The 20,969-nt window shown below is 41.3% G+C and overlaps 1 protein-coding gene across 1 annotated transcript in view; it reads left to right on the forward strand.

Annotated features, from left to right (window-relative positions):
- Positions 1-20,969, forward strand: part of sptbn1 (spectrin, beta, non-erythrocytic 1) — a 91,375-nt gene that overhangs the window by 23,119 nt on the left and 47,287 nt on the right. Inside the window, exon 3 of the mRNA XM_042301522.1 lies at positions 13,102-13,253. Coding sequence (XP_042157456.1) covers positions 13,102-13,253 — 152 coding nt within the window. The remainder of the gene's footprint in view (positions 1-13,101; positions 13,254-20,969) is intronic.

A 20,969-nucleotide genomic window follows, 5' to 3' on the forward strand; every position in this document is an offset into this window, starting at 1 on the left:
TGATTTCTTTTTTTGTGACCACCTTTTTTTATTATTATTTTTTATTATTGGGGGTGTGGGGTACAGGTACAACATAAGGTTTCATATCATCATATTAACCTGTGGGCTGCCACTCAAAAATATTTTAAAAACATTAAAAAATATACATAAATACTAAGTATTGATCATTATGATCATATTACAGAGTTAAAAGGTAATAACACATGTTGTATGTAAAGGAAAATAAACAAAAAGAAGTGAGCCTCCACCCCCAACCTCCCATCCCATCCCCCAACCCCACCAATCCAACATGTCTCCATCCAACGAAACACATTTCCTTGGTGTTAAATACAGTCTGTGAAGTATAAATTGATGGTTCGGATCACAGGATGCCAAGTTCCATATTCTGTTCCAGTTAAAGGGTTGTACAGATTCACTTATATCTGTGGACCACACTTTTTTAATGACTAGCTCAGAATATGAACTTTCTAAAAGTGGTTTATACACTGAGTATAATAAACATTTGGAACACCTTCCTAATATTGAGTTGCACCCTCTCCCTTTTTTCCCTCGGAACAGCCTCAATTAGTCGGGGAATAGACTCTACAAGGTGTCGAAAGCATTCCACAGGGATGCTGGCCCATGTTGACTCCAATGCTTCCCACAGTTGTGTCAAGTTGGCTGGATGTCCTTTGGGTGGTGAACCATTCTTGATACTCACGGGCAACAGTTGAGCGTCACGCAGCAGCATTGCAGCAGCATTGCAGTTCTTGACACAAACTGGTGTGCCTAGCATCTACTACCATACCCCGTTCAAAGGCACTTAAATCTTTTGTCTTGACCATTTACCCTATGAATGGCACACATGCACAATCCATGTCTCAATTGTCTCAAGGCTTAACAATCCTTCTTTAACCTGTCTCCTCCTCTTCATCTACAGTGATTTGAAGTGGATTTAACAAGTGACATCAATAAAGGACCATGGCTTTAACCTGGATTCACCTGGTCAGTCTGTTGTTGAAAGAGCAGGTGTTCCTAATGTTTTGTATACTCAGTGTATATTATAGAGATCAGTTATTTTGGAAGCCCAGATAATTTCTTTATAAATCCCAATATTAGATGGTTCGGTAGTTGGGTTTCCCGAGGGATACCATAGGCCAGCATAGGTGACTTAAGTTGTAAATAAGACCTATAGAAAAAAGGAGGTGCCTGGTAATGTGTATGTGTCTTTCAAATCTTGGAATGTTCAATAACCATTACTGTCCATAATATCAGAAATGGTACGGATTCCACATTTGGACCATTGGGGAGATGCAAAAGGCCGCCCTTATTGTGCTTTTTTTGTATGGGCATGCCGTTTTGATTCCCAGTTACGTTGTTTATCAGTTTTGCGGCAAATAAAATTGTGTGAGCAATAATAGGACCCAAGCATAGTTTACATTGTTTAAGGGATCTATCTGTGAAGACCACCTCTTTTGGACTTTATGATTTATGAGTCATTTTATTTTTTGATTGACAAATAGATTAATCTTCAAATGATACAGTACCATCTTTAGTCCTAACCCAACTCTTATATGTTGCTATACTAAGCTCCTACTTTCAAAGCCTCAAAGAATCAAACACTAACTGTTATAGAAGGTGTCTCTGCTTAGAGAGAAATATGTCTGTCCTTGCCCTGGCAATGTTCGCAGAGGTACCTTGACCATTTATGTTTGATTTGTAATCAGAATCTTTTTTGCTTTGTGATGTTCTGCATAGTGGAAACTGGTTGAGTGTGCTCCTCCTTTGTTTGGGAAGCAACCATTCATGAGCCAGTATGGGGACTATTCATCCATTAGGAAGAAAGAGGGGGAGGCTTTCAGTTCACCTCTGAAACAGGAAGTTTGTTGAGTCACTTTTTTGACAGGACGTTGGTCGCTCACATAATTTAAAACCAGCATTTATACATTTCTCGAATGGCTAGATTTTTCCTCTGTCTCTAACTGAACAACAATGCTGGGAAATGGGGGGTTGTATCCTGGCTAGCTTCCCTCTAGCCCCTCCTCTCTTCAGGCTTAGTATGGCCCAACCTCCTTCCTTTTTCTCCCCACTGCTGGGGCCATCATGGAAATGAGGCGGTGACATCATCACTGAGCTCCCAGGCAGTGGCTAGCCACTGACGATATTACAAACTCCTGTTCCCCTCCCCTCTTTAAACCCATCCCCTCCTCCTCCCAGACTTATGAAAGGTGTGCTGTATTTGAGAAAAACCCTTTCATTCTCTTTTTTTATTGGACACCTATTCCTTCTCCTTCCTTAATTGTCTGCCAGTTGAGGATGAGGTGCCGTGATTTTTTTGGGGGGGACAATACCACTCTTTAAAAAGCCTGTACCCCTGAATGGGTGGGCAGCTCACAACCAGAGGGAGGGGGCGTGAGAGGGGGTGGGGTGGAGGCTGCTTTTGACAGAGGGAGGGGGCGGGAGAGGGGGTGGGGTGGAGGCTGCTTTTGAATGGGTTGAGAGGGAAGACAGAACAATCAAGAGAGAAGAAGAAGCATGTTGTGCCCCCTATCTGACACAGATCCTGCTTCTCCACGCCTGGTCCTTCAGTGGCTGCTCTGGGAAGAGTCTCGTCCTTGAGAACATTTCCTCCTTTCCTTACTTTTACTGGATTCTTTTTTGGAGCTTGCGGTGTAGCAAGGTTGGCGGTAGGAGGCAAAAAAAAAAAGCCCAATTGGATCCCTTCTTAACTTCCCTCCGTTTTTCCGCCTTGCTGTGCTTGTGTTTTTTTTCCCGAGGGGGTATTTTCTTTCAGCGGGTCCCAGTTTTCGTTTGGAACTATGGAAGTGGACTGGGAGTTGGGTGGGCAAGATGTACAATACACTGACCCGGACTCTGGTTACCCCGCTCAGGTGGCTTTCAACTACAACATGTTAGAAGGGCGCTTTAAACAGCTACAAGGTAAGTGAAGGATGGAGACTGCAGTCGCCTTTTGTTTATAGGTGTTGCTATGCTATATGCTCTGTCAGCAGATAGACGGCGAGGTCCAGAGAGAGAATTCTGGATCCTCTGTGTTGAATTTATCACGGTAATATTTGTTGGATGAAGAGCATTATATTTCGTCGTTGTTCTTTTACTTCTTAGAAAATAAAACAAATTGGGTGTCTTAATCCTATAAGACAGTGGTGGATAGGACACGTTTAGTATGGCAGCACTATGATCTGGCGTAAGGATGACTTTCAGATTGGATTATAAGGCTGTGTCTTTTTTGGAGGATAGGAATTTAGTGTTGACATTAAAATAGTAAATAACTGTTTTTGAAGGAGGACCTCTTGTCTACAAACACACAATCCACGATGCTATATAAATGGCATGCATGCTAGTTCTTAGTGGGTAGTCAGGACAACAATAGCATGAGAGGGGACAGGGAAGGTGGGAGTGGTTGTTTTGTCCAGCCATCCCATGCAAATACACTTTCAAGGAGTCAAATTCTAGGAAATTATAGCGCTTAACAATATGTTTTTACACAGTTAGTATAGGAGCCTTGTGTGTTATTTGAAAAATTTATATTTATTTTTTACAAAACAGGGATATACGCTATATAGCATCACTATTAGTTGAACAGTATGTCATTGTGTTATATTGTGTGATATTGTTTACTATTGTTTAGCACATTTACTACAAAATTACTTATTTTCCAAAAACATTTTTGACATACATTTTCATATTTTCGTTATGATGAACCCCAGGCTAGACTGCAATAGAAAAAAAGGAGAAATGAACATGGTAATGTAACCGTTATCATAGTAACATTGTTTTATAGTCCTGCTGTCCTTGTGTAGATTACTTTTGTTGACATCTTTGTTGGGGATTCTCTTATCCCAACGAGAATGTGGTCTTTGCCACATGATAATATCAGTCATTAACTCAGTCTCTCTATGAGCTATTGTGTCTGAATGCACTATTGTGTTGTTGAATGTGTCTCTTCTATATATGTTATATAGAAGTCCCCTTTTCATTAATATATCATTACATTTACAGCAATGGTCAGAATTTGTCCAGTTTTTCTCATTTGAATGGTATAAACTGGCCACAACAACTATGTGGATACGGCTAGATGAATATGTGCCATTTGTTAATATATAGCTTTGTGTAGAGTTTACTAACTGCCGAAACCTTGTCCAATGTTGTAAAGCAGCCGGAATGAAAAGGAAGACAGAGAGATAGACTTGAACTTTCACCCTCTGGTCTATTTGCTTTACTCAGTTATAGATGACTGACTTGATAAAAACATCACAGAGTCAACTTTATTGATTACTATTCTTGTGTCATGTAGTGCCAGCATGCGTCATAACATTTATTGTTTAAATTGAGCGAAGATATTACAGAATTTATGGATTGACCTGGTGTGCTGATCATGCTAATTTTAGTGCAACACTTCTACTGTAGCAAATGTTGATAGGGTCTCAAAGTGTAGTCTACAGGATCTAGGAACAGTAACGTTCAACTGAAAAGGTCAGACTTAATGTAAGGGGACTAGGATTACCATTGGTTGTATCACCGCAACCTTTGATTTTAGCAAGAGGAAGTAGTAACCTTGTTCGAGCCAGAACTGCTCATAGGACAGGAGTCTATCTCCTGTTTCTGTAGCGTGAGACAGCTTGATGTACAAGTAGACCCCATGGATAGGACGCTATTTAGGCAGAGCTCTCTGGTTCATAGTTCGTAAAAATGTGTTATATTTTCAGCATAACCGCGTGGTGTCATTGTGCCAGTGACTTTTTTTAAACAGACATGATCTGTAAAAAACATTGAGCAAATAATTTTGTACAGCTGTCCCGTGGCTGTATCAACCAAAAAGAAATTGAAAGTGCATTGTCAGGTCCCATGTATTTTTCTGTTTTATCTAATACATTTAAGGCTGGTTTCTCTCAGCCAGATAAAGCTTATTCCTGTACTTAAAAGCACTTTTTAAATTGAGATTTTCCATTGATCCTTTTCATCCAGGAGTAGGTTTAATCTGGGTCCTTGAAGTGGGGTTTTTAGGTCAATAATTTGCTTTGACAAGCTTGAGCTGGCTTGGTTACACATCCGCCATAGTTGCTAAAGCCGTGCTGGAAAGGACCGTGTGAAAAGACGATATTCGATCTAACATTGTATTGATTGGGTTGGCACAATAGTGTAAAAAATTTATTAGATGCACTCCAGTCGCTTCTGTACAAGACTGTAGCTACTTCTCCACGCCAATGAGCTGGACTACCACCACACGGACTTGAGTGCTGAAGTACTACGTTTGTCTGCAAACAGGGCCCTGCCAACCCGGCTTCCACCACAGTCGGCCTCTAAATGACCGTCTGTTCTGCTACTGGCAAGAAAATATTTTATGGGGAGACAAAAAAAGAAGGCAACAGAAAGTCATGGAACTGAAGAAGTCTTTGAATGGGCTGGGGTGGGGAAGGGGGCAAACTTGAGTGTTGAAAAATAGTTTAGTTCTGGTCTTTACAAGTTTGATTTACTCTATTAAGCTACACTGACTGACTATTTGAACTTGACACCCCATTTGAATGATACCCTGAAATATAACATTGAAGGTTAGCTTTTGTTATGCCCTCAGTTGTTGAATTCTTATTAGTAAATTCCAGAGAATACCATTTACCTAGGCTGGGATTAAATCCAATCGTGCTTGGTCAGTAATGCAGCTTTTAAAGGCAATGTTCCCGCTTTCGCGACGCATTCACAGTAAACGCTGCATATGTCGGCTAAATCGGAAATGACCTTTAAAGGTGCATTGTCGACAAAGCGTGATCGGATTGAATTCCGGCCTTAATCCTAGTTAATAGCAGGTAAATACCAGTGGAAACTACTGTAAAATATAGTGCTATCATGACTTTTGAGAATAGTAAGTATGATCTTGAGGTTTTCAACCACGTCTTTACTATAAAGTAAGAGTGAGATTTATCGAAATGTAGTGAATGTTTTTACTGGGTTTAAATGGACACAAAGCCATGTCCTGTTTAGTGCTTTGTTTTCCCTTTTGCCAGGCATTGTCTGCCAGCAAAATGTTGATGTTGAGTCATTGATTTGAAACATATAGCTGTTGGTAGCTGCTTGTGTGATAACCTGAGGCCTTGTTAAAGAACAAACAGGCCATCTGCCATAACACCCTGACTTATCTGACTGGTGATCTGTTTTTACCCTTCTATCAGTAGAGGGACTTGATCCACTTCATGACATGGAAACATCTTGTCAAGTACGCTACCTGGTATTTATATTTTCCCAGTGTTCCCATGTGTTTTGTTGGCATAAGGTTTTTAGTTCGACATTGCTGGTTAGTTGGCAAAACATCGTTAACACGCACAGTTTTTGTTTAATTTCAATCTAGTTTTCAAAGAACAATCAACAATAGCATTTCAGGTTTTACGTGAAGTTAATGTCTGACAACTCAATCAAATGTTGAATGTTGATCTGACAACGCCTTTGTCCAGTGGTTAGTCACCCCTAAACATAGCAGTGTGACCTCATCCACTAATCCAGCCCTAATACACAGGAAGTCAGAAGAATTTCAATCTTCTGACCCGCCACAGGCCACAGGATGTTGATTCAACAGTGAGGGAAGAAGGAAGCAACCTTTGAACTGCTTCGCTAAGATGTCCAGTCTTCCACCATCGTTTTTCGTCCTTGGATGCCGATTTCTAGTCTGTTAATTTGCTAGTTTGCTATATCATATAATATGTATATCTAGGCCTAAACAAAATGGCTGTTGTTATTTTTGTCACTCTGAATGATTGTTTTAAGTCTCTGCCAATCATTAGACTGCCCTCACAAGAGTGGCTGAAATACAGATGGCAGAATATGAGAGGAGTAAATCTTGTCAATAGGTAACTAGCACTGAACATGAACAGTGCTTTAGAGGTGCAGTTACAAAATGGAATCTTTCACCACGTTCAGTATTTCCTGCAAGCTAAGGGTGGGGTAGTAATCTAAATGGCCTTGAACTCTGCAATTCCTGAGTAATGCCCTAATCAAGATCTCCCTTTCCTGCCGAAACCTAGAGAGAGGAAAAAAGAGAGAGAAAAGAAACCAAACTGGAATTTGAATGAATGTGCATCTCTATTGAGATAAGATGAGAGATTTGCTTTTGGGAAATGGAGAGTTATCCACCAGGATAGACATACAAGATGCGTCAATAAATCAATAGTTTCTATTTTGTGTCAGTCGTGATGACCAGACTGCTCATATCCCAGCTGGTTGGATTTGCAATAGAGCTGTGGGTCAAGGTCACAAAGCAATGCTACGACTTGGGATGATTTTCTCTGGAAGAGAGTGATATCCAACACAATTAGGACTAAAGAACACTATTAATCAGTGCAATAATAAGAAATGAATTAATATACTTGAATATATGGGTTGTTGCACCAATTAGGTACCATTTGCATAGCTACGGGAAGTAGGGGTGCTGAGGGTGCTGGCACCTCCTGATAAATCACAGTAAAAAATATATAATAAGAAGAAAAATACATTCTCACAAAATTAGTGCATTAGGCCTTTATTACTCCTGTATGAAATTAGAACCATTTCCCTCTGTTGACCTTAAAAAGGGGGACAGTTTTGTTTTGTGTATAAAATTAATTACTAACAGCAAGTCTGAATTCATATAAAAAAATCAGATGTATTGAATTTTCCATGTGGTCCATTTTAAAGGGAACTTCAATTAATATAACAGACTTTTACAATTCAATATTTGTGCACAACTTCTACTTAAAATATCAAAGGGACGCAAAAGGCACTCATTTTGTGGAATGACCCATATCATATCTATACTTCAATAAAGGAGTGAATTAGCAGTCACAGAAAGACACAGGAACTGATACAGGACCGATGCATTTTGAAACAAAGTGTATTCCATGATCTCATACAGACGAAATTTGGATTAGAACAGGGTCAAATAGGGGTGGTACTACTGTATGTAACAAAGTGCAATGAATGTACCTTCCAATGCAATTACTTTTTTGCAGGATTTTTTTGTGACACTAACCAGGTTGCCAGCCAACCTTTTAATGCTGGTAATGTACATGGCGGGGAAAAAATGTCACGACAAGCCCGATTGGGGTGGTGAAAGTGCACTGTGATCTTGATAAATATCAAGGGTCTTGTTTTGGTGACATGATGATCGATGCTTGACTGCCGTTTGACAAATACAAATATTTTCACTCTTATCCATAATAATCTCATCATGTAGACTGGCCTACCCACACTGTATCTGCGAGCTGTTGGCTAGAGCGTGCGTGCCAAGACCAGAGTAGGCATACCTGCTATTTTGTGACAAAAATGTCGGTAGAGTTGAAAATGTGATGGAATCACATTGAGCTTTAGATCATCACAAACTGATTTTTATCCAAAAAAACAATGTTTTCCGGAAACACAATATGCATATTTTCTTTATCCAGATTTTCGAATACTCACATTAAAATATGTTGCCAATTAAATGAAAACCTAGCTATGTACTATAAAGATTGATACTAAAACCTCTTTATACCAACAAAGCCATTTTATAGCACAAACTAAGAATCTCAATTGGTGGTACTCAATCAGTGACCCAAACCCCCCAAAAGTATTAGTAGTATTGATTGAATTCAACTTCCTCTATTGCAGCTATTCCCAAACTGGTGTACGCATACCCCCAGGGGTACGAGCAATGCCGTCGGGGGTACGTCAAATAATAGTGTGATTCACAGTCCATTTACATTTTCCAACGTGGCTATACATTTGGGTGATGTTTTTCTCGCCTGAGTAGCCTTGTTTCACTGCCAAAAATAAAATTAAACCATCTAGTGTTCCGCAAAATAACAACACAAAGTCAAATACAAGTAGCCTAGTCAAATAATTAACATCCAATCACATTAACCGTTACTCTCTCGCAGGAAACCTTCACTCTTGCGCAGATATTTAGAAACGAAACATGCCAATTAGAAAAATAAGCCACGGGAGTTTGAGCGAGTCGTAAGACGTGTATGAAAGCAACAGATACCATTAATAAGAAGGGGCTAGAAGCGTCTTATATGGTGAGCTACCGAGTGGCTAGGACAGGCAAGCCCCATACTATTGTGGAGGACTTAATTCTTCCTGCTGCCGTGGATATGGCTGGGACAATGCTGGGGGAAAAGGCCCAAAAAACTATACAGACAAATGCTTCATCAAACAACACTGTTTCACAACGCATCAGTGACATGGCAGGAGATGTTTTGAAACAATTTCTGCTTTGCATACAAGTCAGTAGATTCTATGCGTTACAGCTAGATGAGTCAGCAGACGTGGCGGGCCTGGCACAGCTCCTGGTATATGTCCGTTACGTTTATGGGAGGGTCAATTAAGTATGACAGGGAATGGTAAACGCGCAACGCCACTTGGGTACACTGCAGCATCCACCGAGAGGCTATTGATGCCAAGGGAATGTCTGACAGCTTGAGAGACTTTTTGGACACTACAGTGAAAATGGTTAACTTTGTTAAAGCAAGGCCCCTGAATTCTCATGTATTTTCTGCACTATGCAATGATGTGGGCAGCGACCATGTAACGCTTTAACAAAATACAGAAGTGCGCTGGTTATCAAGGGGCAAAGTATTGACACGTTTTTTTAAATTGAGAGACGAGCTTAAAGTTTTATTTTCTGACCATGATTTTCACTTGTCTGACTGCTTGCATGATTATGAGTTTCTCACACGACTGGCCTATCTGGGTGATGTTTTTTCTCTCCTGAAGGATCTGAATGTAGGATTAGAGGGACTCTCCGCAGCTATATTCAATGTGCGGGACAAAATGTAAGCTATGATTAAGAAGTTTAGAGCTCATCTCTGTCTGCATTAACAAGGAGAACACAGAGGTCTTTGCATCGTTGTATGATTTTTTGTGTACAAATGAACTCAAGCTTACGGACCATGTCAAATGTGATATAGCAACACACACAGCTCACACAAGGTGCTCAATTACACAGGTACTTTCCTGAAACGGATGATACAAACAACTCCATTCGTTATCCCTTTCATGCCCTGCCTCCAGTCCACTTACTGACATCTAAACGAAGAGAGCCTCATCGAAATTGCAACAAGCGGTTCTGTGAAAATTGAATTTAATCAGAAACCACTGCCAGATTTCTGGATAGGGCTGTGCTCAGAGTACACAATTACAACCCAACATTGCAGAGTTATGTGCATCCTTTCAAGCAGCACACCATTCCCATTAACCTGTGGTGAGTTATTCACCATTTTTGATGAACAAATAAGGTTTTATATGTAAGATGGCTAAATAAAGAGCAAAATGATCGATTATTATAATATTATTAGTTGTGCCCTGGTCCTAGAAGAGCTCGTTGTCACTTCCCATGAGCCGGGTTGTGACAAAAACGTATTCATTCTTATGTTTTATACATGTATCGTATAGTGTTTGTGTGGCACGTTTACAATGATGGCAAAAAAACAACATTTGCGAGTGAGCTGACCCTGGTGCTAGAAGGGGTACGCAGCGGTTGAATGTTTGAAGTGGTACAGGACTATAAAAAGTTTGGGAACAACTGCTCTATTGCATGAAAATCCTAAAGCAATCATCTGCTAAAAATGGCATTGAGATGACGTTGTCATCATTTGAAAAATATGGGTGTCATTTCAGATAATAAATGATGTATTCCTCTTATCCATATCCCCCTACATGGCCCTTCAAGATACTGCTATCATTTTCCAATCAGCCCAAGGTCTTTGAAAAATGACAAAGCCTTGTTGCATGAAACGACCTGAAATTGTCTTTATTGGCATCTGTTTTTGTTGTTGTTAAACAGGTTAAACTCACTATTCAAACTGTGTTAATAGTTCGGGAGCGATGTGTTTACCTAACGATAAGACCAGATGCGAGTGCAACATTCCTCTAGCTAGCCCTCCCCGGAGTTGAGCTAGGGCAGGGGTGGAGGAGAGGAACACTGCCTCTATTGTTCTGTCCAGCTCTGTCTTGTCCTCCGGTCTCACAGGAGACTCCTTAAAAAAAATCCCCACTAGCGTGTACCACTATGTGACGCTTGTGGTGATGTTACCATGTTGCAATATTGCCACAGAAATGGGTTTGGATGCATTGGAGGTTGGTGGCACCTTAATTGGAGAGGATGGCTCGTGGTAATGCCTGGAGCTGAATAGGTGGAATGTTATGAAATATATCAAACACATGTGTTTATGCCATTCCATTCGCTCCTTTCCAGTCGTTATTATGAGCTGTTCTCTACTCAGCAACCTCCTGTGATGATAGCTGGTTGTACCCCCGAGGGGTAGGGCAGCAGGCAGGAAGTTGGCTCTGGGTCTAGTTAGTTTAGTCATACACACTACAATTGTGGTCAGGGTTTAGTATTAACTGAGCGATCGATTCCAAATCATAGTGTTTTTTAATCAAAGGATAACTTTTTATTTCATATGTTGATATCATGTTTTGTGTTTCAGGGATGGGGGGGGTGTGAGGAATAGGTTCGACCTTCTCCAATTGTTTTTCTTCGGCAAGATCGTCAAACGTGTCAAATAAATCACTAATAACAAAAAAGTCAAGAGGGCCTTGGAGTTGGAGAGTACATTGCAAGTTGCAGCCAGTCCTGCGTGAGGCGAGGTCATCTATCTCTTTTCGCCATGTGGCAAACGAACAATCAAATCAGATGCTTACGTCTTTGCAGGGATAAGGAATGCAATAACAGGAAAATTGGGGAGGATTATAAATAAACCCTCCTTGTGTTCATGGATATGAACTCTGAGCCAGAGGGTGCGGCATTGGCCCTGTCAAGGGCCCCGAACATAAACAGGATAGCCCCAGCTCCCACTTCCACTTTTTTTTTTACATTTTGAAGCTATGGTTGTATCTCATTAGTCTGCAGTGGCTTTCTCCCCTCGTCTTCTCACTTTATGCGCACTGTCCTGAGAACCCAGAACAGATGACAGCAATATGGTCTACCCCTTATCAAGCATTTGCCTTCACCTGTCCATTTCCTTAATCTCAGTGGACATGGAGAGACCAGGAGAGGAAGCCTTAAGACATTCTACAATAGATCTGACGAGGCAAGGCCACCAGTCCCAATCCGCTCTAGTCGTTTTAAAATCTGAATCATGAAAGGATGATGAGTTGCATGTGACAAGGGGAGCCAATCACCCACAGTGACGAAAACCTCTCATATGACATAATAATACAATGAGTATCAGTACTGTTACTGTATACAACATATGGGTTCCATCATTAACCACAATACTTAGCTACACCGTATTTATTTTGTTTACTTAGAAAGTTACATTTGAATGGCAGTCTTACAAGCTTATTGACATTTTCAATCTATCCTTGGGGACCCAGGGAGTACACCTTTTAAATATACTTTAGCCCAGCACTAAAACACCTGATTCAGTTGATCATGGGATGATTACCGTAGTTCATTAGTTAGATAACTGCTCTATAGTATTTCAGACTGGAAATGAAAAGACCAGGCTGTATAGGGAGAGTGTGAGCTGTTATCTATACTTCAATGTCTTGTTCCAGCATTATTATCTTCCATAGCCTTACTTTACTTAACTAAAGCTACTTTGAAAAAGTAATTTATACATTTGTAAAATCTAGCCTATTTCACCCATATTTTCTTCTCTTTTTGCCAAAAAAGTAGTGTGTAGTTCCTATAGTTAGCTGCACCGCTACATGGTCAAAAAGTAATTAACTACCGCAAACACTACCAAGATTTTAGTTTAGTTAATCTACCACCAAGCTACTGCAAAATGTAGTTTAATTACTAGTTGAACTACATGTAGTTCACTACTCCCCAACACTGCTAATTTGGCAAACATAGGGCAGCAGGTAGCCTAGCCGTTAAGAGTGTTGGGCCAGTAACCAAAAGGTCTCTGGTTCAAAACCCTGAGCCGACTAGGTAAGAAATCTGTTGATGTGCCCTTGAGCAAGGCACTTAACCCTAACTGCTCCTGTAAGTCACTCTGGATAAGCGCGTCTGCTAACATGTATTTTTTTTTTTACCGTTACTCTGCTTATCTGTCATCAGGAATTCACTTGTTTCATCTCCAATTAATTTAATGACATTTCACTTTGACATGTTTCTTAATTGTATTCCCTGTCTTCTTTTCTCTCCAGATGAGCGCGAAGCGGTGCAGAAGAAGACCTTCACCAAATGGGTGAACTCTCACCTCTCCCGTGTGTCCTGCCGCATCACCGACCTGTACAGGGACCTGAGTGATGGACGCATGCTCATCAAACTGCTGGAGGTGCTGTCTGGGGAGAGACTGGTGAGTACCGTGCTACCCGGGCCTGTATGGATCAGTTTAGCCTTTTAGATCACATTGAATAAGATTACATGGTCAGGGAGGACCTGATCCTAGATCAGCACTTTTACTCTGAGATGCTTGGGGGTCGTTCCACAAAAAGAGTGCCTTTTGATATTTTAAGTAGCCTGTTATATTAAATGAAGTGCCCTTTAAATAATCATAAGGATCGGACCCTTTCCCCCCCAATTTTCACCTAAAATGACATACCCAAATCTAAGTGCCTGTAGCTCAGGACCTGAAGCAAGGATATGCATATTCTTGATACCATTTGAAAGGAAACACTTTGACGTTTGTGGAAATGTGACATTAATGTAGGTGAATATAACACATTAGATCTGGTAAAAGATAATACAAAGGGAAAAAAACATGCTTTAAAAAAAACAACTTTGAAATGCAAGAGAAATACAGCCCAACTGCCCAGGCACAATTTAGATTTTGGACACTAGATGGCAGCTGTGTATGTGCAAAGTTTTAGACTGAGCCAATGAACCGTTGCATTTCTGTTCAAAATGTTGTATCAAGACTGCCCAAATGTGCCTAATTTTTTATATTTTTATAACTTTTGAAGTTCATAACTGTGCACTCTCCTCAAACAATAGCATGGTATTATTTCACTGTAATAGTGACTATAAATTGAACGGTGCAGTGAGATGAACAATAATTTAAGCTTTCTGCCAATATCAGATATGTCTATGTCCTGGGAAATGTTCTTGTTACGTACAAACTCGTGCTAATCGCATTAACCGTCCTGTGGGGGAACCACGATAGACCACATGGAGAATTCAAAATATCTGAATAATTCAATTAATATGAATTAAGACTTGCTAAAGTGCCAATATTCAGTTTTTTGACATGTCACTCTGTCATCCCTGTCTATTTCTAGGAAGATTTTAACCCACTTAACCCCAACATTTCACCATCATTGTAAAGCCTTAGCTAGTTTGTTGCTTGACAAAGTCATTTCTGAAGATGATTTATTTCTTGTTACTGATTCATTTACATCTGTCCCCCATTTTAAGGTCAACCCTGTTACGTGAACTGAAGACTCATTTTAATTAGGTTACATTTTTGGCATTTAATAGGCAGGTAGCCTAGTGGTTAGAGTGTTGGACTTATAACCGGAAGATTGCAAGGTCAAATCCCTGAGCTGACAAGTTAAAAATCTGTCGTTCTGCCCCTGAAAAAGGCAGTTAACCCACTGTTCCTAGGCAGTCATTGAAAATAAGAAATTGTTCTTACAACTGACTTGCCTAGATAAATAAAGGTAAAATAAAAACTTACTAAAGTAATTTTTTATTTAACCTCTTGAGATGGGGAAACGTGGTTTTTATGAAGTTGAACATGTGCTCTTTATGACAGAATGTTAAAATTTGGTGAAATCAAAAGTTAAACTTTTCTAAAGGCACCGAAATGGTGGAAAGACCCTTGATACGTACTAATGGTACCGTGCCTCTGGAAAGTATTCAGACCCCTATACATTTTCCACATCTTGTTACGTTACAGCCTTATTCTAAAATGGATTAAATCCAAAAACATCCTTAGCAATCTGCACACAATACCCCATTATGACAAAGTGCAAACAGGTTTAAAGAAATGTTTGCAATTTTATAAAAAGTAAAAACTGAAAACCTTATTTACATGATTATTCAGACCCTTTGCTATGAGACTCGAAATTGAGCTCAGGTGCATCCTGTTTCAATTGATCATCCTTGAGATGTTTCTACAACTTGATTGGAGTCCACCTGTGTTAAATTCAATTGATTGGACATGATTTGGAAAGGTACACACCTGTCTATAGAGAAACAAGATTCTCTGCACGATGAAACCAAGATTGAACTCTTTGGCCTGAATGCCAAGCGTCACTTCTGGAGGAAACCTGGCACCATCCCTACTGTGAAGCATGGTGGTGGCCGCATCATGCTGTGGAGATGTTTTTCAATGGCAGGAACTGGGAGACCTGTCAGGATCGAGGGAAAGATGAACGGAGCAAAGTACAAAGATCCTTGATGAAAACCTGCTCCCTAGCTCTCAGGACCTCAGACTGGGGCGCAGGTTCATCTTCCAACAGGACAACGACCCTAAGCACACAGCCAAGACAACACAGAGGGACATTCAGACAAGTCTCTGAATGTCCTTGAGTGGCCCAGCCAGAGCCCGGACTTAAACCCGATCATACATCGGACCCGCTCGACATCCAACCTGACAGAGCTTGAGAGGATCTGCAGAGAAGAATGGGAGAAACTCCCCAAATACAGGTGTTCCAAGCTTATAGCGTCATACCCAAGATGTCTCAATGCTGTAATCTCTGCCAAAGGTGCTTCAACAAAGTACTGAGTAAAGCATCTGAATACTTGTGTAATTGTAATATTTCTGTTAGATTTTTTTTTTAAATCAGCAAACATTTCTAAACCTGTTTTTGCTTTGTCATTATGGGGTATTGTGTGTAGATGAGGGGGGGAAAATAATTGTATCATTTTTAGAATAAGGCTGTAACGTAACAAAATGTGGAAAAAGTCTAGGCGTCTGAATACTTTCCGAAGTCACTGGCATCTCCAAAATGTTTGATGCCAGGGATGGCACTGAAATTTTCCAAAAGAAAGGCCGTCCCCTTTTTTAAGGGTGTCTTGAGAAAAGGTCATGCATGTGAAAAAAAAATGTTCATCCTTGTGACACTTAGGTAAGTACCTTATATAACTGATGCAATTATTTCACGGAATATTACCTCTGGGGATGCTCTTGAGCCAGAAGGTGTCACTGGCCTAAATGGACAAAGATATTGTCCAGAAATGACCTAGATGGAAAGGGGAACACTTCTCCACATGGATATTTTTAGCCTAAGGATTTGTGTGGTTTCATTAGATATATATTTGTATTAATTTTGTATCATACAGTATATGAACCACACAGCCAACATCCACAGTGTACATAAAGTGTACAAAACATTAGGAACACCTTACCTAATGTTGAGTTGCATTTGCTCTCAGAACAGTCTCAATTCATCGGAGCATCTACAATGTGACGAAAACTGGCCCATGTTGACTCCAATGCTTCCCACAGTTGTGTCAAGTTGTCTGGATGTCCTATGGGTGGTGGACCATTCTTGATACACACAGGAATCTGTTGAGTGTGAAAAACCCAGCAGCGTTGCAGATCTTGACACACTCAAACTGGTGCGCCTGGCACCTACTACCATTCAAACACACTTAAATATTTTGTCTTTCCCATTCACCCTCTGAATGGAACACATACAAAATCCATGTCTCAAGGAAAAAAAAATCTTTCTTTAACCTGTCTCCTCCCTTTCATCTACACTGATTTAAGTGACATCAAAAACCCAGACGCGAGCTGCCCAGTGACGCGAGCCTACCAGACAAGCTAAATTAAGTGCTTTGAAAGGCTGGTCATGGCTCACATCAACAGCATCCTCCCGGACACCCTAGACCCACTCCAATTCGCATACCGCCCCAACAGATCCACAGATAACACAATCTCAATCACACTCCACACTAGCCTTTCCCACCTAGACAAAAGGAACACCTATGTGAGAATGCTGTTCATTGACTACAGCTCAGCGTTCAACACCAAAGTGCCCACAAAGCTCATCACTAAGCTAAGGACTCTGGGACTAAACACCTCCTTCTGCAACTCTGATCCTGGACTTCCTGACGGGCCGCCCCCAGGTGGTAAGGGTAGGCAACAACACATCCGCCATGCTGATCTTTAACACTGGGGCCCCTCAGGGGTGTGAACTTAGTTCCCTCCTGTACTCCCTTTTCACCCACAACTGCGTAGCCAAGCACGACTCGAACGCCATCATTGAGTTTTCTGATGACACAACAGTGGTATGCCTGATCACCGACAACGATGAGATGGCCTATAGGGAGGAGGTCAGAGAACTGGCAGTGTGGTGCCAGGGCAACAAGCTCTCCCTCAATGTGAGCAAGACAAAACTGCGGGTCAAGAGTTTCAAGTTCTTTGGTGTCCACATCACCAACAAACTATCATGGTCAAAACATACCAAGACAGTCGTGAAGAGGACACAACAAAACCTTTTCCCCCTCAGGAGACTGTAAAGATTTGGAATGGGTCCCCAGATCCTCAAAAAGTTCTACAGCTGCACCATCGAGAGCTTCCTGACCGGTTGCATTACCGACTGGTGTGGCAACTGCTCGGCATCTGACTGCAAGGCTCTACAGAGGGTAGTGCGTACGGCCCAGTAGATCACTGGAGCCAAACTTTCTGCCATCCAGGACCTATATAATAGGCAGTGTCAGAGGAAATCCCACAAAATTGTCAGAGACTCCAGTCACCCAAGTTATATACTGTTTTCTCTGCTACCACATGGCAAGCGGTACCGGAGCGCCAAGTCTAGGACCAAAAGGCTCCTCAACAGCTTCTACCCCCAAGCCATAAGACTGCTGAACAATTAATAAAATCGCCACCGAACTATTTACATTTGCCCCTCCCACTCCCTTTTGTACACTGCTGCTACTCGTTGTTTATTATCTATGCATAGTCACTTCACCCCTACCTACATGTACAAATTACCTCAACTGACCTGTACCCCCGAGCACTGACTCAGTACTGGTACCCCCTTTATATAGCCTCATTATTGTTACTCTTATTGTGTGACTATTTGGTAAATATTTTCTTATCTCTTCTTGAACTGCACTGTTGGTTAAGGGCTTGTAAGTAAGCATTTCACAGTAAGGTCTACACTTGTTGTATTCGGCGCATGTGACAAATAAAGTTTGATTTGATTTATTACTAAAGTGTACATGGTGAGAGTTGAAGCAGGTAGGCTGCCTTTGATTGATTTTTTGCTGATGTTGGGAAAAGATGTCCACATGGTCAGAGCCACGTACCATAAAAGGTTCCACTGTCCAGGCTTGCTATCACATACAAGGCTCCCAATAAGATATCTCACTCTATTGGCAAATACCCAACAAGGCACATCCCATAATGCAATCTACCAAGGAAACTCTATGCCAGGGGTACTCAACTCTTACACAATGAGGTATGGAGCTTGCTGGTTTTCTGTTCTACCTCATAATTAATTGCACACACCTGGTGTCCCTGGTCTAAATCAGTCCCTAATTATAGGTGAACAATGAAAAAATGCAGTGGAACTGGCTTTGAGGTCCAGAGTTGAGTTTGAGGGATTTATGTGGCTATTGGTGTAATCCACGTGTGCAATTACAAACAGCAGTTGATGTTCAAAACTCGAAGGGCTTTCCCTTTTGTATTGTATTGTATTGTATTGTATTGTATTGTATTGTATTGTATTGTATTGTATTGTATTACTGTGCTTGGCTGTTGTAATCCCCAACTCCTATTTTTGGATTTCCTCCTGAGAAAAAGGTCTCCTTGACATGAATGAATTCCTCTGGGCACGCCTTGTGCCAGGTTTAATTATCCTGGTCAATGTGTAACTCGAATTGAGTTTAGGCACAGCAGGTAACAGCTATTTGCCAGGTAGAGGCATGGGGCCAAATAGTATTTGGAATTGTTCAAAACTTACACTGCTCTTGACTGAGCTTTCCTGGTGCAATGTAAGCAATGGATTAGTCCCACAAGTACAAACCCAGCCCATCTGGTACTGCAGGCAGTACTGCAGGCAGGCTCAAGCAAAAACTCAAGGTACCACATTAGGTTACCAGAATATTATGCTGGATGATTCGATTTGCATAGGCCCCATGCCAGTGTTCTTCTGACCCTGTTATGTGTGTCTTCAGGTATCATGATATGGAAACTAGTAGGTACACAAGTCATGTACTATTAAGCACTGAAAAGTAGTGCCACACACCATTTTTTATTTTGTACAAGCATTTACCCACCCTCCGAGAAATGCATTGAAAATATAGATACTGCTGCTTTATTTACAGCTACCAGAATTTACCCACCTTATGTTTCTCCCAGTACATATCTGCTCATAAGCACTGAATATATTTTTGTCAATAGCTAGCACTTTTTTTAATGACATAATTCGAGACGCTATACATACAGAATGTGCTTACCAGCGGTTAAGAGCATTGGGCTAGAAACCGAAAGGTCACTGGTTAGAATCCCTGAGTCAACTAGATGAAAAATCTGTTGATGGGCCCTTGAGCATGGCACTTATCCCTAGTTGCTCTGGATAAGAACGTCTGCTAAAATGTAGAATACCCAGCTGTGTATGTACGTACATACATTGCATATAAAATGCAAGCCATGGTCTACCCACATTTTGAACTTCACCTTTCAGCAATGATAAAGTGAAGTGAACTCGTACAGGCTGTAGGAATGAGGCTTCCTGTACATGATGTCATGGTCTGGTAGAAAAGTGCTTATGTCATTGCTACTCGGCTGGCGCCGCACTCCCAGCTCCTACAGAGTGTAACTCTGCATCTCAAAGAGCTGCACCGCCACACATTGCCAGTCTGTCTCTGCAGACACACACACTCAGACGTGCATGTACACACACAGAGGATACACACACACACACACACACACACACACACACACACACACACACACACACACACACACACACTCACACACTCACACACACACACACACACACACACACACACACACACACACACACACACACACACACACACACACACACACACACACGTCTTAGAGGTCAGCAGTGTATTGTGCTGACTGACTCAGCAGTAGGAGTTGAATAGGGATTTTGCTTTCACTCTCACTTGGGTGTCCATCAAATGCTGTTAAGATACAGTAAGTCAATGTTTTCATTCTTCAATCCAAACCAGTCATCGGTTTTCAGGGAGACATTTTCTTCTATCAACACAGTGAAAAACTAGGCATGTACAGTACTGTATTTTAAATTAATTATTAATTAAATTTGTTATGTTTTTTGTTTTACACTATTGACTCAATGTGTGTCACGCCCTGGTCTAAGTATTTTGTGTTTTTCTTCATGTATTGGGTCAGGCCAGGGTGTGGCATGGGGTTTTTGTATTGTGGTGTGTTTTGTCTTGGGGTTTTGGTGTGTATGTATTGGGATTGTAGCTAGTGGAGTTATCTAGCAAAGTCTATGGCTGTCTGGAGTGGTTCTCAATCAGAGGCAGGTGTTTATCGTTGTCTCTGATTGGGAACCATATTTAGGCAGCCATATTCTTTGAGTTTGTCGTGGGTGATTGTCCTTAGTGTCGTTGTTCCTATCACTTTATTTATTTATACAAGTATAGGCTGTTTTGGTTTTCGTTACGTTCTTTGTTTTGTGTTTATTCGTGTTTCACGTTGTTCATTAAACATGGATCGCAATCTACACGCTGCATTTTGGTCCGACTATCCTTCACACCTAGAAAACCGTAACAGAATCACCCACCACCAACGGACCAAGCAGCGTGTCAACAGGCAGGAGCAGCCCAAAGAGGAGATGCGCTATAAGGATTTCTGGACATGGGAGGAAATCCTAAACGGAGAAGGACCCTGGGCTCAGCCTGGAGAATATCGCCGCCCCAAAGAAGAACTGGAGGCGGCGAAAGCGGAGAGGCGCCGGTATGAGGAGGCAGCACGGCGACTCGGAAGGAAGCCTGAGAGTCAGCCCCAAAAATTTCTTGGGGGGGGGCTCAGGGAGAGTGTGGCAGAGTCAGGAGTCAGACCTGAGCCAACTCTCCCTGTTTATCGTGAGGAGCCAAGGAGGAGACCAGAACCAGAGCCGGT

Source organism: Oncorhynchus tshawytscha, linkage group LG02, assembly GCF_018296145.1.
Source record: "Oncorhynchus tshawytscha isolate Ot180627B linkage group LG02, Otsh_v2.0, whole genome shotgun sequence".
NCBI classification, from domain to species: domain Eukaryota; kingdom Metazoa; phylum Chordata; class Actinopteri; order Salmoniformes; family Salmonidae; genus Oncorhynchus; species Oncorhynchus tshawytscha.